General features: G+C 35.7%; 1 protein-coding gene across 3 annotated transcripts in view; it reads right to left on the reverse strand.

Annotated features, from left to right (window-relative positions):
• ATR (ATR serine/threonine kinase) overlaps positions 1-14,458 on the reverse strand; it is a 43,611-nt gene that overhangs the window by 24,530 nt on the left and 4,623 nt on the right. For all 3 annotated transcript variants that reach the window (XR_008578223.1, XM_054834768.1, XM_054834767.1), the window contains exons 5-21: positions 13,925-14,112; positions 12,469-12,663; positions 12,026-12,249; positions 11,062-11,214; positions 10,715-10,913; positions 9,849-10,108; positions 9,248-9,438; positions 9,042-9,142; positions 8,554-8,725; positions 7,699-7,866; positions 6,611-6,805; positions 6,071-6,256; positions 5,521-5,613; positions 3,885-4,015; positions 3,607-3,750; positions 2,307-2,400; positions 1,443-1,568 (exon numbers count right to left, since the gene is read on the reverse strand). Coding sequence is in view for 2 of the 3 variants with exons in the window: in XM_054834768.1 (XP_054690743.1) it covers positions 1,443-1,568; positions 2,307-2,400; positions 3,607-3,750; positions 3,885-4,015; positions 5,521-5,613; positions 6,071-6,256; positions 6,611-6,805; positions 7,699-7,866; positions 8,554-8,725; positions 9,042-9,142; positions 9,248-9,438; positions 9,849-10,108; positions 10,715-10,913; positions 11,062-11,214; positions 12,026-12,249; positions 12,469-12,663; positions 13,925-14,112 (2,820 nt within the window). In the remaining variant the exon portion in view is untranslated. The remainder of the gene's footprint in view (positions 1-1,442; positions 1,569-2,306; positions 2,401-3,606; positions 3,751-3,884; positions 4,016-5,520; positions 5,614-6,070; positions 6,257-6,610; positions 6,806-7,698; positions 7,867-8,553; positions 8,726-9,041; positions 9,143-9,247; positions 9,439-9,848; positions 10,109-10,714; positions 10,914-11,061; positions 11,215-12,025; positions 12,250-12,468; positions 12,664-13,924; positions 14,113-14,458) is intronic.

Genomic DNA, 14,458 nt, shown 5'->3' on the forward strand with positions numbered 1-14,458 from the left:
TAAATCTCAGAATTTTTCTATCAGTAACTCACTCTTACTTCACATTTCATTTATCCATGACTTTAGGTTAGTGATTCAAATACTGTCATTTTGTAACTATAGCCAAATTGCCCTAAATTGCTTCTTTCCCAAGGAAGGACTAAATAAATGAACAAGAATAAGGAATTTGGGCCTCAATTAATAATGCTGTCAGGGCCAATATTGTATGTCATTATCATAGACCTCTCTATTAACTTCATTTTCTTTCCTTGTCTTACCAAGAACCTCTCTTCTTTTCTGCATTATCTTATCTGTCCCTTTTCTTCATGTGTTCTGATACTTCCTCCCAATTTCTCTCATGCAGCTGTTGTCATACCTTCTGGTTTTGCTGCCATTTGTATCTTTACTATTTCCCACTTGGCCATTCCTTCACTCTCAGTCCTACAAAGCCCAGGGTTTCAAGTCCTTTAATCAATGCCCATAATTTTAATTGATGTCCTTTGGTTTTCATTTTGGCCCAGCTTTTATTCCCCAGTTCCACATTTAGTCTAAATACAGAAGAAAATTTCTCTTAATAATGTGAAGATGTTTGTCATTGTTATGTTTAATGAAAACTGAAACCACAGCCAACATCACAGAGCAAGCAGTTCCACAAGCTGTGGAACTAATTGTTTGATTTGCCTCAATTATTTTGCTAGACTTCTAACTAAGCAAGACATGGCAAGATTTTGCTGACCTGAACTGCAAGAATTACTGATTGGCCAGGAATATACACAATGATTGTTTGTTCTTTTAGCTAGGATTTTTTTTTTTAATTTCTGACTGAAGAGTGTCACACTATCTCATAGCTACTAAGGGGATAGATTATTTACTCTTTTTTAATAAGTCATATACATCCCTCTGGGCTAATAACCACATAGATTTGTAAAGCAGTATCTTCAACTTGTACATGGCTATAAAAATTTGAGTATGACAAATGGATTCAAATTTTTGAAGGTGGAAGACAAAGAAGGAAGAGAAGAAAAAAATTAAAGGTGTCAGGTGGTCACACACAACTTAATTCTTTCAGATATTACGCTCACACACAAAAAATGATGGCTTTAACGTATTAGTCTCCTGATACAAAAGCCATACATGTTCTAACAGAGAACAAGCCCACCCAATAGATTGCCAAAATAGACTTCTTCGATATATTTTTCCTCATAGTTGGGGAAAAAAAGAAGTACCACTAGCCTTGCTGAATCAGCATTACACAGTTTTGGAGAATTCGAAAGTCCTCTTACAAGGAGACATGATGGAAAAAGAATCCCTTCTCACCATCATATTAGGAAATAGCTAAGTTAATTAATTGAGGAGAATAATACAGTTCATGTGAACACCCAGTAACAGTAAGGAGTTTTAGATTGTTGGTCCAGACATTACTTTGATTTATTTTTAATGCTACTGAAGGAGGTTTTCAATACCTGATTTCTATATAATGTTTCTTTCAGGCTGGTAAGTGCATGAATACGAACATCCACATTCTCATGCTGAATAGCTCTCATAGACAGCTGCAGCGTTGTCTGCAAGTCAGTGCTTTTGGAGGATTCCTGAACAAGACATGACATTAGAAGTTTAAGTTAAGTATAACTGGAACATGCTTAAGCAGCATCTCAAAGAACACAAGTGAGAACACATACAAACAATTACCTTTCTGCCTACATTCTCGTCTATATCCATATACCACAGTCTTCCGATTTTTTAAAATGTATTCCTCAAAAAGATTCTATATTTACACTTTTGTGTAAATTATTAGATCAGAAGAAAATGCTTTGCTTTGAGTACCTCATTATTTAAACTAAAATTAATTTTTACTTTTGTTATCTCATTGCCACTAAATAATTGCTACTTCCCATCTATTACATAACCATTCTGAGGGCAAGCAAAACAAATGGACCACAGAGTACTGCTAAAAATAGACAAACTCTGTTACCTTTAATGAGAATACAGAGGAGGGATCAAATTAAAAGTAGCTTCTCTTTTAACACAACCATTGCCATAGCTAATACTGCCAACTTTTAATCTTACAATCTCTTTACCCTCAAAAAGATGAAAAGTCAGTGTTCAGGAGATTCTACAGAAAAAAGCATGCTAAACATGAGCATATTTCACTCCTAAACAAGAATCAGAACCTGCTTCAAAGCATTCCTGCAATACACAAATTCTCTTTTGTTGTGGAGGCAGATAAATACTATTTCTGCTTAAAAATAAACTTTACCTATTTTCCTCACTTGCCATGAATTAATTTGATGCATTAAAAATAAACAAATAAATAAAAGAAGCTGTACCTTTCTATATTCCTGAAGGACAACCTGAACTTCTTTTAGTTCTGGAAGGTCAGGCAGAAAATATATCTCATGTAAAAAGTCTCGTACTGCATCCCTAATAGTTAAAAAAGAAAAAAAATGTAAAGAACATAGCAAACATTAGTTGGATGAGAAAAGCCTTTAATACCCATCAAAAGAAAGTAATGAAATGTAATGACTAGAAGAACAGAAAAAAGTAAATTCCATGATTTTTTAATTTAATTAAGTACACATATTAAACAATTTCTTTCTCTTGTTACTCAGCTAAGTCACAGGTATTTCTCCTCTCTATTTCAAATTACTTTCTTTTTTAAAGAGAGTTCTTTCCAAAGCTTTCAAAGTTGCCATTCACATCTACCAGGAGTGGCTCTCCTTATTTTGGACATTGGCCAAAGAGTCAGAATAATCCCATTTGATGTGAACCCAGTTCCAGCTTTCCTCATAAGAAAAGAAATCACACAACCAAAAAAAAGAATTCTGTGTTCCTAACATGAAGGAATCTCTTTCAATTTTGCTACTATGGGCTTCTACAAGGGCCTTATTATTCCTATTGTCACTTTTTATTTTGAATATTGTTGGTATGATACAGTGCAAGAAAAATGAAAACCCAATAAAATTAATCAAGATATAAACTATCACCATTCCTAAAAAAAAAAAAATCCTAATTTTAAGCTGCAAAGCATAAGATGAAAAAGAATTAAGACACAACATTGTCTTCAAAAAGGCTGAGTTGTGAAAATTTAAGTCTTAGCGTTAGACTTTGATTTTTTTTTCAGTTGGTGTGACCACTTGTGAAGAGGATGTACAAAATCTTACTCAACATTAAATTCTGTGCACTCCATAACCATAACTAATTATTGAAACAAATAAAGAACTTATTTCCTCCCTCTTTCCTCTGTACACTTCTCTCTAGCTTAGAGCCAGCGTTAGCAATCATTGTTATTCTGTCTGTGTGCCCTGTAGAGGGAAGTCATTTTCTGTACCAGCAGAAAAAACATGAAACTGGAAAACCTGGCAGGGGTGTCTAAATGGGTTGTAACTTGGCCATAGCATCATATATTTTTATAAGGGCAATACAAAAAAAACTTTTCAGATGAGGCTATCACTTGTCAAATTTAAAAATTTCATTGCAATTTAGAGAAGTGGGAATTTTATAGAACAACATACTATTTTGCAGAATAACAAGTTTTCTCACCTCAGTGCTGGACAACTTTAATTTAGGATTATCCTCATTTCTATTACAGGATTTAATCCATATAACTGAAAATATTTTGTACGGTACCTGTTCTCAACTATGAGAAAGTAAAATACTCCTGTAGTTTCCTTTGGTTGGATATGCATAAGGGGCAATAATGCTACTATAACATGACTAAGCAAGGAGCCAAGGTATGAATGGTCCAGACTTCGAACAAAACAATCCCAGGCTCTAAAGAAGAGAAGACAATAAAACAATAGTAATCAATGATTCTTCTCTGCCTAAAGACATTTTAGGTGAGTCATGAGAAGCATTTTAAATTATTTTAGCTCTGTGGTTTATATTATTGTCTATCGTCAGTTCACCTGCAACACAGTTCTGGAAAGTCATCCTTGTATCTTAGAGCTGTTCTCAGTGTAGTCATCATCTTCACTCTTACTGAACTGATGTGTTTGGGACCCATGAGCTTCATTAAAGACATAAGACTGTTTAAAGCCTAGACATGGAGAAAAATCATTTTAGTGTATTAGATACTCAGCAAAACATAGACAAGCCATAGTTTCTAATAAAACTAGGTTACCCTGGCTTAAGAAATCATACTCTAAGACATCAAATTCAGTTTGATGTTTCACTAAAGAATTTGGGGGTTAGAGGAAAAGAGAATGAAAGGGGATCTGTAATGACAGGATTGTAACAAAGAAGCTGTTATTTAGGCTGTTGACAGATTGATGAGGGAAGAACTGTGGACACCAAAGGAGTTAATGGTTACAGAAGTCTGTTATAACACATGATTGACTATATGTCCAAAGTTTTAAAAGCTGAAAAGAGCAGATTTCTGAACTATAGAGAAAACAAACAAACAAAAAACCTAAACAAAACCCCACAACCAACAAAACACCAACAACAGAGTTGACATACAAATCCTGGCAGAAGTGACTGGTAAGCTTCAGGGAACAGGTAATAGCTCAGTTGTTAATGGGACTCATGAAAGACAGAAGAGAAATACAGAGACGCAGAAAATGCAGGGAGATATTTCAGCGACAGTAGCACTGTACCAAAGAAGGTAGTACAATGTCCAGCATGACAGATCAGTAACACAGGAAGAAACCTGAGCTTGAGGAAAGGTCACGGAAGGGTAAACTCACCAAGAACAAAAAACGGAACAGGAAAAGATAGAAAGAATAGTAGGTGCAGCAGAGGAAATGCTAAACAAATGAAGAAATTCAGAAAGTGTGAAGACGTGGGGCTATGAAAATGAGAGCATCTCAATGTATCTGAGAAGCAAAAAGCCTGAAAGAACAGCAGAGAAAATGCAGTCCATCAATGTAAAGGTTATATACATTCTAGCACTGAAAAATTCCCTACAGAAATCATCTGCACTACCTCTGTGAGGTGGCTAAAAGGCCTGTCTTGTGGTTAGAAGCACTGCCTCAGCAGAGCAGAATTTTCAGACTTTGTGTCAAGTTGTGAGCTCTAATTTCTCTAAATGCTCTCTACTGTGAAGCTGGAAGGAGCTGTTCTGTGAGAAACAAAACCAATAAAGCCCAGTTTCTCTTGGATTTGCATCTTATTTTCTTTAGCTTTGCCCTTTGGTGCCCTTATAACCCTGTTCCCTGCAGTAACTTGTTTTCTCCCATATTCCCTCACCCTCCACTTTGTTTCTTTCACACATATAAAACATACACTTGGATTCCTCCTCTATAATTACTGGTTGACTGACTTGTTACATATATCGTGTCTGACTGAAATATGTACATTAGCTGACCATTAAAGGAAAAAAAAAACCCAAAACCCACCACTGAAAAAAATCCCAAACTTTTGAGCTTACACAGAAGTCCCACCCACAGTGAGACCATCAGTTTTCAATCGGATCAGAATCATATCGGAACCTTAGTATCTTTGAGACTTCAATGACAGTTGCACAATCATATAGGTAAGTCTGGAATATTAAAATAGTTCTGTCATATCTTTGTTTAAATATTCAAAACTAAGTTTACACACCATTTTTTTATCCTCAATGCCAACACTGGAACTCAGTAACTGCATGTTAAAAAAAGCCAAGATACCAAGCAATTTAGGTTGCAGATAATCAGCCTGTGGAAGAAAAAAAAAAAAAAAAAAGAAAAAAGGAAGTTAAAAACCCCAAATAATCTTCCTATTAACACATTCCTAAGCTTAAAAAATTAAAAAGCAAGTATGAAATGCTAATTCTGAAAGCCAAATGAGAAGAATCCCAAATACATACACTGCTCCTTAAGAATTATCAGTGTTAACGAAAGACATCACTATTAGGCTGTGGGGTTTTTTGTTTTGGTAGGATTTTGGGGTTTGGTGATATGTGTGTGTGTTTGGGGTTTTTCTTGTCTTGGGAGGTTTTTTTATGCATATTTGATATGTATCTCCCTATTACAGGGACACTTAATATGAAATGCCAGCCTTTCCTCCACTTCTTGCCTCAAATAAGTTTAGAGAGCATTAAACCGTCTTCACTCTCAGATGGGAGAAAAAAATTATTGAACAAAACTGAACATGAATATTTTGACGTCCTTACCATTTGTTCAGGTGATGTTATTTCTCTAGGTCCCTGATAGGGATCATCGTGAGATGCAAATGAAGCCAGTATTGACAAACCATTGAAGACTTGTTGATAGTGTTCTCCTATACGTAGCAATAATTCATTATGCAGTCCTTGGTAGTCCTGTCTCAGCAAGCTGCCCAGCTCTATCTCAGTCTCATTCTATAATCAAATAGCAAACAGAAACCAAGTCTTCATTTCATCACAATGAAACTAACGCACAGAGAGACAGGAGGCATTGGGCTCTGGTTAATTTACCATAGAAATCAGAGAAAAAGTTTCCAATCAGCTCAATGTTAGATAAACCAAGTTCTTCTAGAGTTTTTAAGTTCACAAAACATCTTACAACAGTACCTCAGAGCCAATGGAACAAATTATAAATAACAAGACGAACAAAACTTCTGCATATACCATTTCCCCACCCATGCTTTCAATATCTTAAATAAAGCAGAAAGCTCACTATTCATCAATTTCTGCTCCTAATCTGCATGTATAATAGAGCAAATGCCAATTTACCTTGAGGTAATGAAGTGCCCGTTCAAGCTCATCCTTGGAGCAGGAACAGACCAAATGAGAGAAGATGTATTTGAAGTTATTGATTAAAATCTCTCTTCGGTTTACATTCAACTGTTTTGCTATGGTTCGTATAAGCGTGGAGGCTGCGGGACTAGCCTTGGCTGCAAGGTCAGGAAGCAAGACTTGTAGGGTCCGCTGGTAAATTAAGAACAATACTTAATGGAAAACAAACAAACAAACAAACAACCCCTCCAAAAACCCAGGGTTCAGCTTTTTCCATTTGTGTCAGTACATCACCACACATTGCTGGTCATAAGTACGACCAGAGGTATGAATAAAGAAGAACTTTAATAAGATGGAAATACTGAGTAAAAATGCAGATAAAATAATTACTTAAGGAGCTGCTTCATCTCATCAATACTGACAAACATACAAAAAGTGAGCTAGCATTTTTTGTGGTCATCCAGATTCTCCATAAAAATAAATCTTAGAAGAAAAAGAAAAGGAAAAAAAAAACCCCAAAACAAAAACCACATCAAAAACCCAACACATTCACACACGTAACAATACTCTCCCAACCTACCAGTGAACTAGAACACTGCTTATTTAATAGTTGTGCATCTCCCATCTACCAACAAGCAAAATACGAGTATAAAGCTACTTAGGCTTCAGATAAAACAGATATCTAATCAGATCATGAGATCTATCCACAGAACAATAGCCTTCTTCATTTTAAACAAGAAAGCAAACACCATGCAAAACCCACGCCTTACAAAGAATCCCAACAGCACTAAATCATTAATATAGATATACCCAATGAGTACTCTAGACCTTAGTTCATCATCTGTCATACTTGAATTAGCACTGTAGCCATCACTGTAACTCCTTGATAAAACTGCTCCTCTGTATTTGAGCTCCCAGTTGCAGCAATCCCAAACTATACTATATTATAACAAACAACAGCAACTAGAGGAAAAAAAAAAATTCAGATCTGTGACATTCACAGAAAAATCGTGGACTAAAATAGAAATCCACAAGCACACACACACAAAAATAATATCAAAAGTAAAAATGACTGTCCAACTTACCGAGAGAAAGCGATTTAGATCCGGAAAATCAAATACATTGGCAATCTCGGATAACATGTCCAGAGCCATTTCTCTCTGGTGAGCAGCTGTTTGTTTCTGTAGCTCATTACCCTTGCATGGAGCACTCAACACTGCCATCTGGCTAGAGTGCAGGGATTCCACTAGAAACTAAGCATGAAGAAATACATATGTAGTATTATTTTCCCCTTTTTCACTCCCTAAAAATAAACACAAGAGTTTCACTCCTCTTTCTATGCATCTGTTTTTCCTTTATCATTTAGTGCACACAGATCTATGTGCATTATTACTTTGTGATAAAACTGGATTATCATCCACTTAATTGTATTTAATTTTGCAACCCTGGATTCAGACATTGCATTATTAAAAAAAAAAAAAAAATCGAGAAAAGTCTGCCCTTGATAATTTTCCTTTAAACAGAAATTCTGTCTTTAGATAATGTGTATAACAAAAGACCAAATCAATCATGTCAGTATTATGCCTGTAAATCACTGACACCAATTCCAATTTTAACTCATAGCCTCTTGTGGTAATGGTACCACACAGGGCAAGAAACGATATAGTTCCTCTATTTCAGAATGACAACATCTAGGGAATAAAAAAGCAAAGCAATGCTGTTGAGGGGAGAACATCACGACAAAGTCAAAGACTTCCCATTCCCTCCTTCCTGAATGTTTGTGGGGGTTTTTTTGTTTTGTTTTTTAAAATCATCTCTTTCTTGTCCTATGAGATTTCACCTTGTAAAATACTGTAATTTTTACCTTTAATACCATTTTTAAAATACACAAAAAGAACCTAAACATATGCCTTTCTAAACATCAACTCTTTTCTTTTTACCTGACAGATAGGCTTCTTGTACTGACTGAAAAAAGCTTGCAGTTTTATGGACTTAGCTGCTGCCAGGGATCGAATTTCTGTGTACGCTGCTCCAGCCACAGAAGCTGACTTGGACAACAAACAGTGTAGCAAATGCAAAAGGGCAAATGGTACCAAATCTCCTTTTGATGCCCTTACAAAGTAAAACAGAAGAAAAAGAAACAAAAAGGAAAAAAGAATCATTGCATTAATAACAGAATATACCATTACCATAATGCAAAATGACTCATCATTGTATTTGCATAGCTTATCTCTACTTCCTATGACAGGGCAGAAGAAAATGAGGAATATTCCATATGAATCAACAGCTTAGCACAGTTGCAAAGGACTCCAGATAAAGGCTAACCTTGAAATAAGTAATTAAATATTAGATTCACACTTGAACAAACAGTTATTTTGCATCACAAACTGACATGACTTTGCAATTTTCAAGATGCTATCAAAAATACCTTCCAATATCTCCTGTTGTGAGAATCAAGGTATCTTTAAGCTCATTATTTCTTGATATTTTGGCATTTGTATAGGCTTCTTTCATTCTTGAAACAAACAGCTGGAACACATGAAAACAAAATAAAATAATGTGAGGGTTTGACATGAGCAAAACAAAACCCATAGTAAGTTAGGAAAAAACAATCAAAAATAAAAATTAATTCACCTCTTTTATGAATCCTTCTTCTGAGTCTAAGGATTCTAGTATGTTCTTTATGCAGTCACTGAAAGCCACTCTGACATCTTTGTCTGGATCTTCCATTAGATTTAATAAAGATCCAACAAGAATCTTCACATTGGACTCATCATTGTTAAAATCCAGATGTTTGCAAAGATGAGGTATATTTTCTATAAAGGCTGGGTGGCATGGGTTGGAGGAGGAAAGGAACATATATTTTTAATTCTTTTTTAAAAATCTACTGAAGTGCACAAAACAGTGATGCAAGTAAGTCACAAAGCATGCTGTATTTTTTTAATCAAAAGAGTAAATATTGTCAAGCCAGACAAGCTATTTAAAATGCAGATTTTATCAAGTATTACATTTCCAGATATAGCCACACAGACCAAAATTAAGCCAAGGTAATTTAAAAAAAAAAATCAATGACAACATCAAACATTAGCAGTGATATCAACTGAAATACAACATTTCATGCATCACCATAGCTATTAAAAAAATACAGAAAAAAAGGAATGGAGAAAGGTACAGTAGCAGCGACTTAGTACCTCATACAGAAGGGCAAAGTGTTACTAAAGGTAAAGTCACATACCTAGCTTTACTGAACTGGATACCTTGCTCTCGAGGAGAATAAGAAATGGCTTGAAAACACAGGCTTGCACAGAACAAGTTTTTTCATGAGCAGAAGTCACAGTAAGGCTGCTACATAAAATATCGTAAGTAACCTGCTTAATAGCAGAGTCAACTAAGGAAGGTTGTATGCTGAATGTACCAGAAAGACAGCAAGATAATTTCCCAACTATACCAGCACAAGCCTCTTTGACTAGCTCAGACTCATCTTTGATTTGATTTCTGAAATGGAAACAAAAATGAAATTATTTTAATAGATAATTTTCCTAGAAATTTATATTTCTACACTGTCTGAATTCTCTAACTATACTGAAAGTACTATTAGGACAATTTAAGGATTTGTCTCACTAAATTATCTTTTTCCTTTTCAGATTACCCTCAAGTTCTATTAAATGTTTGAAGTAGCACTGGGTATGGTGGGTCTGGCATGTTATAAAGAAACTGAAGACTAGACACAATAGGACAGAAAACACCAAGATGTATAAATAAAAGGCAGAGAAATTGGAATTTAAGAGACACATACACAAACATCATGTATATTTAACTGACAGAGATATTTCCTTTCCCCTCCTTACTTTAAATTCGTTAATTAGAAATGGGGTCTTCAACTAGTGAAGTAACTTAGTATACTGACATAGTAAGTGAACACTATTCTATCATACAGACATCATCATACATATCCTGTTGATCTCTTATGATTTCTGAAATTATTTCTATTTCATCCAGAACATGCTAGATCTCAAATATTTATTTTGGTGCTTATACTACCTTTCTTATTTGTCCGTTTTTCCTCTAATATGAAGACAGAAAAGCAGCATTAATACATACAAAAGAGCTTTGGGAATCACACTGCCGGACTGCACGCTTGGTGGATGAAGCAGGAGAGAGAATCCTTTAACACAAGTAGCCCGAATTACTTCACGGGGACTTTGTAGTGCCCAATGATAAATAGATTTTCTCCAGTCCAGATGAATGTTTCTTGGGAAGAGAGACAGAAGGAACACACAGTGTGACTGAGTTTGGGATGCTAAAGAGAAAAAACAAAATAAAGCAGACAATTACTTGATTTACACTTTGAATAACATCAATCATCATAAGAGGGTAAAGAAAATAATTTTACTTTAGAACAATCATTCCAGAGAGATACTAGGTTTTATATACTTTAACATACTTACAGAAACTCTGTGCAGTTTTTTGACTCAAAACTAGAGGATCAAACCCAAAAGCAGATGGCTTAAAAGGAGAATCATCAGGATGGCTGTAAATCCAGGGCAGAGACAACAATCCACATAAGTTATCAAGAATCTGATCACTCAGTGGAATTTTCACTAGGGGGGAAAAAAACCAAAACAACAAAAAATGATGGTTTTACAGTTCTGTACAGTTTGTAAAACAGATGCACATTTTATGTTCTTAATTTGCCACAAAATGTTATTTTTTCTATCAACAAAGATTAGTATCACTATTCCCATATGCTGATATCCTACATTTCAGACATATAATAAATGATGCAGTGCTCCATCAAAAAAATCTAAAAATTTCATTAAACAGTTGACAGCATGCAATACATTAGCAGCAGAATGAATACAACTTCGGTATCTCTGTATTTGTACAAAGACTCTCAGGTGGACTTTGGGATGGCTTGTAAGTTGAACTCATAACAATTCAGTCTGAATGGAGTCTGTCCTCCATCCTACTAGCCACTTTTAAAAAAAAACATGCAAGTACTTAATATTTTTTGTACACTTTGTGCATGCCACATTTGCTGAAGCTGGTCAGAAGCTTTGAAATCTTTGAGTGAAACAGAGATAGTAAGGCACATTGCATAAGAAATAAACAATTTTTAGCAGTTTTATTTTTAAAACTCACAGAGGCATATTCACTATCCCCCTTTAGTCTCATGTTCAGATAAAAATCAATAGAAGTACAGAAAAAGACTAGTAAACCATATTTAAAAAGGCATGCAAAGGAAGCTCTCTAAACAAGAGAGGAAAGGTCTTTTTTATTTAACCTTTTTTGCACAGGAATTTGAGTTCTAACACTAATTTCAGTACCTCTACCACAACAGACCAATTTAGTCAGATGCATTCCTAATTTACAAATCCAATAAAAAACATGCTAGTTTAAAGGATTTCTCACCTTGTGCATACAGCAAAGCATCAAAGATTTTCACTATTCTGTCAATCACTTGTTCTAGGTTAGCAATCTGCGTAGCAGCCTCTAACAGGTTTCTGCAGACTTTCACTACTCTTGTGATAAACTCAGAGGAAATCCATGTGAACTGTATATTCACTGCTGAATCTGAGGAGCTCGGAGCATTATGTGTGCCAGAGTTACACAGATGAGTTACTCTATGATCTGTACTGTTAAAATAGAAATCATCTAATCAAGCAACAGACTACAAACATTTAATATTGTATTGCTTGTAACCAAAGTTACTATGAAAATGTACCTCTTCAAACCATATAGGACTTACCCAATACTTGTCCTGATACATGGACAAGCTTTAAAGTAATCCACACAAATCATAATAACAGGTACAAGAAACTGGCAGTCTCACAGTTTCACCTTGGTATCTTTACCTGGTAGAATTTGTTGGGGGAGAACAATGAACTATGCACAAAGCAGCTAGTTGCAGAATTACAGCAATCCCTTCTATAGTCTGAAGAATATCTGCTGTCAGAATTTCATTCTCGAGGATAAACATTAAGGATGCAGCTTTCTCTGTGATGGCATTCCATAGCGTGCTCTTCAATTTCATGTTCGCAGGACTAAGTCTGTAATTTGACCATATTAATTATTTTCCAACACATACTTTTTTTCAGAAAAGATAAATCATCATAGCAAAACCAGAGCTAATCCATGTTGGATAGAGGGTTAGGAAAATACCAAATGAAGCTTTAGCTTAAATGTGCTCTTTGGGAGAATAAGACACCAACTCTGAAGTTAAGCATGATGCAAATCAGACTTATCTGAAAAGCTATAAAGCTATAACTCTACGGTCCTTGGAGGGTCATAGTGATCAGGGTGGTTCCTGATGACTACAAAAAGGCAAACGTTACACCCATCTTCAAGAAAGGCAAAAAAGAGGATCCAAGGAACTATAGGCCTGCCAGTCTAAGCTCAGTCCCTGGGAAGGTTATGGAAAAAGTCCTCCTTAGACTAATTTCTAGCCACACAAGGGACAAGAAGGTGACTGGGAACAGCCAGCACATATTTACCAAGGGCAAATCAAGGACTAACTTGATGCCTTTCTACAATGAGACAGGTAGCTCTGTAAATAAAAAGGAGAGCTGCTTATTCGGAGGACCTCAACTGGCTGGAAAACTAGACTGACAAGAACCTCATGAAGGTCAACAGAGACATATGAGAAGTCCTGCAACTAGCACAAAAAACCCCGTGCAACAGAACAGGCTGAGGGCTGACTGGCTAGCAAGCAGCTTTGGAGAAAATGACCTGGTGGAAAAAGTTGAATGTAAGAGTAGTGTGATCTTGTTGCAAAGAAGGTCAACTACATACTGGGCTGTATTACCAAGAGTGAAGGCTGATCATGAGCCCACACCTGGGGTACAGCCTGCTGGGGACAGTTTTGTGTGCACAAATACAAGAACGAAATGAACATAGAATAGAACATGCTGGAGCAAGTCCAAGATAATCAGGGAGCTGAAGTACAGCACAAGCAGAGGCTGAGAGAACTGGCTTTGTTCATCTGAGAACAACCTGACTTAACTAGACCTGCTTTAAGCACATCCAGTGCAACAGCACAGCCACATACATGATTCTGTATATATTCTCTCAACTTCTCTGCATGTGTAAAAATGAAAATAATTTGCGTTGAACATATTAAAAACACAGTCTCTCCAAGTAGTTTGGCTTAAAAATCATCTGTAGATTCTGATCCTTCAAAATACCATTTAGATCTTTTCCCATACGATCTTTCAATGTGGCTGTTATGAAGAAATTGCCTCAAAAAAAAGTCATTTGTTATTATTCACTAGCCAAATTACTATAAAAGTAGTTATTGAACAAATGTCATACATTACTGATGTAGGTGATTTCTTTGGATGCTTTGTTGGTAGGCTTAGTCGTTGTCTTTTCTCTGGAACTTCATCACTGCTGCTGCTCCACCCATCAGTATCAGAAGTATCTAGCTGGTTCTGATGAAGGTCCTGAAAGATTTCTTCTGTTTGTGTTTTTAATGCTGTATAAAGTGGACTCACCAGATACTGGGATAGACAAACAACAGAAGTACCATGATGTATGCTATGCCTTACTTCTCAAAGACATGACATTATTGTTTCTGGCTTAAAACATAACATTTCAAAATATTACATTAACGAAGTTCTTAAAACCCTTTCTGTTCAAAAATCTTAATTACAAGACAAAAACTCTCATAGGCAATGTTTCCTGTGTTCCTACCAGAGAGAAAGCAGCTTGTGCAGCTGTTTCCCAGTTCTTGCCATAATACCTGGCTACCAAAGCCATCAAGACAGACACACTAAGTTTAAGAGACAATAGATATATTACATATGTGGGCGTATGGGGTAGAGGGAACACTACGCATATCAACAC

The sequence above is a fragment of the Grus americana genome, chromosome 9 (genome assembly GCF_028858705.1).
Source record: "Grus americana isolate bGruAme1 chromosome 9, bGruAme1.mat, whole genome shotgun sequence".
NCBI lineage: Eukaryota > Metazoa > Chordata > Aves > Gruiformes > Gruidae > Grus > Grus americana.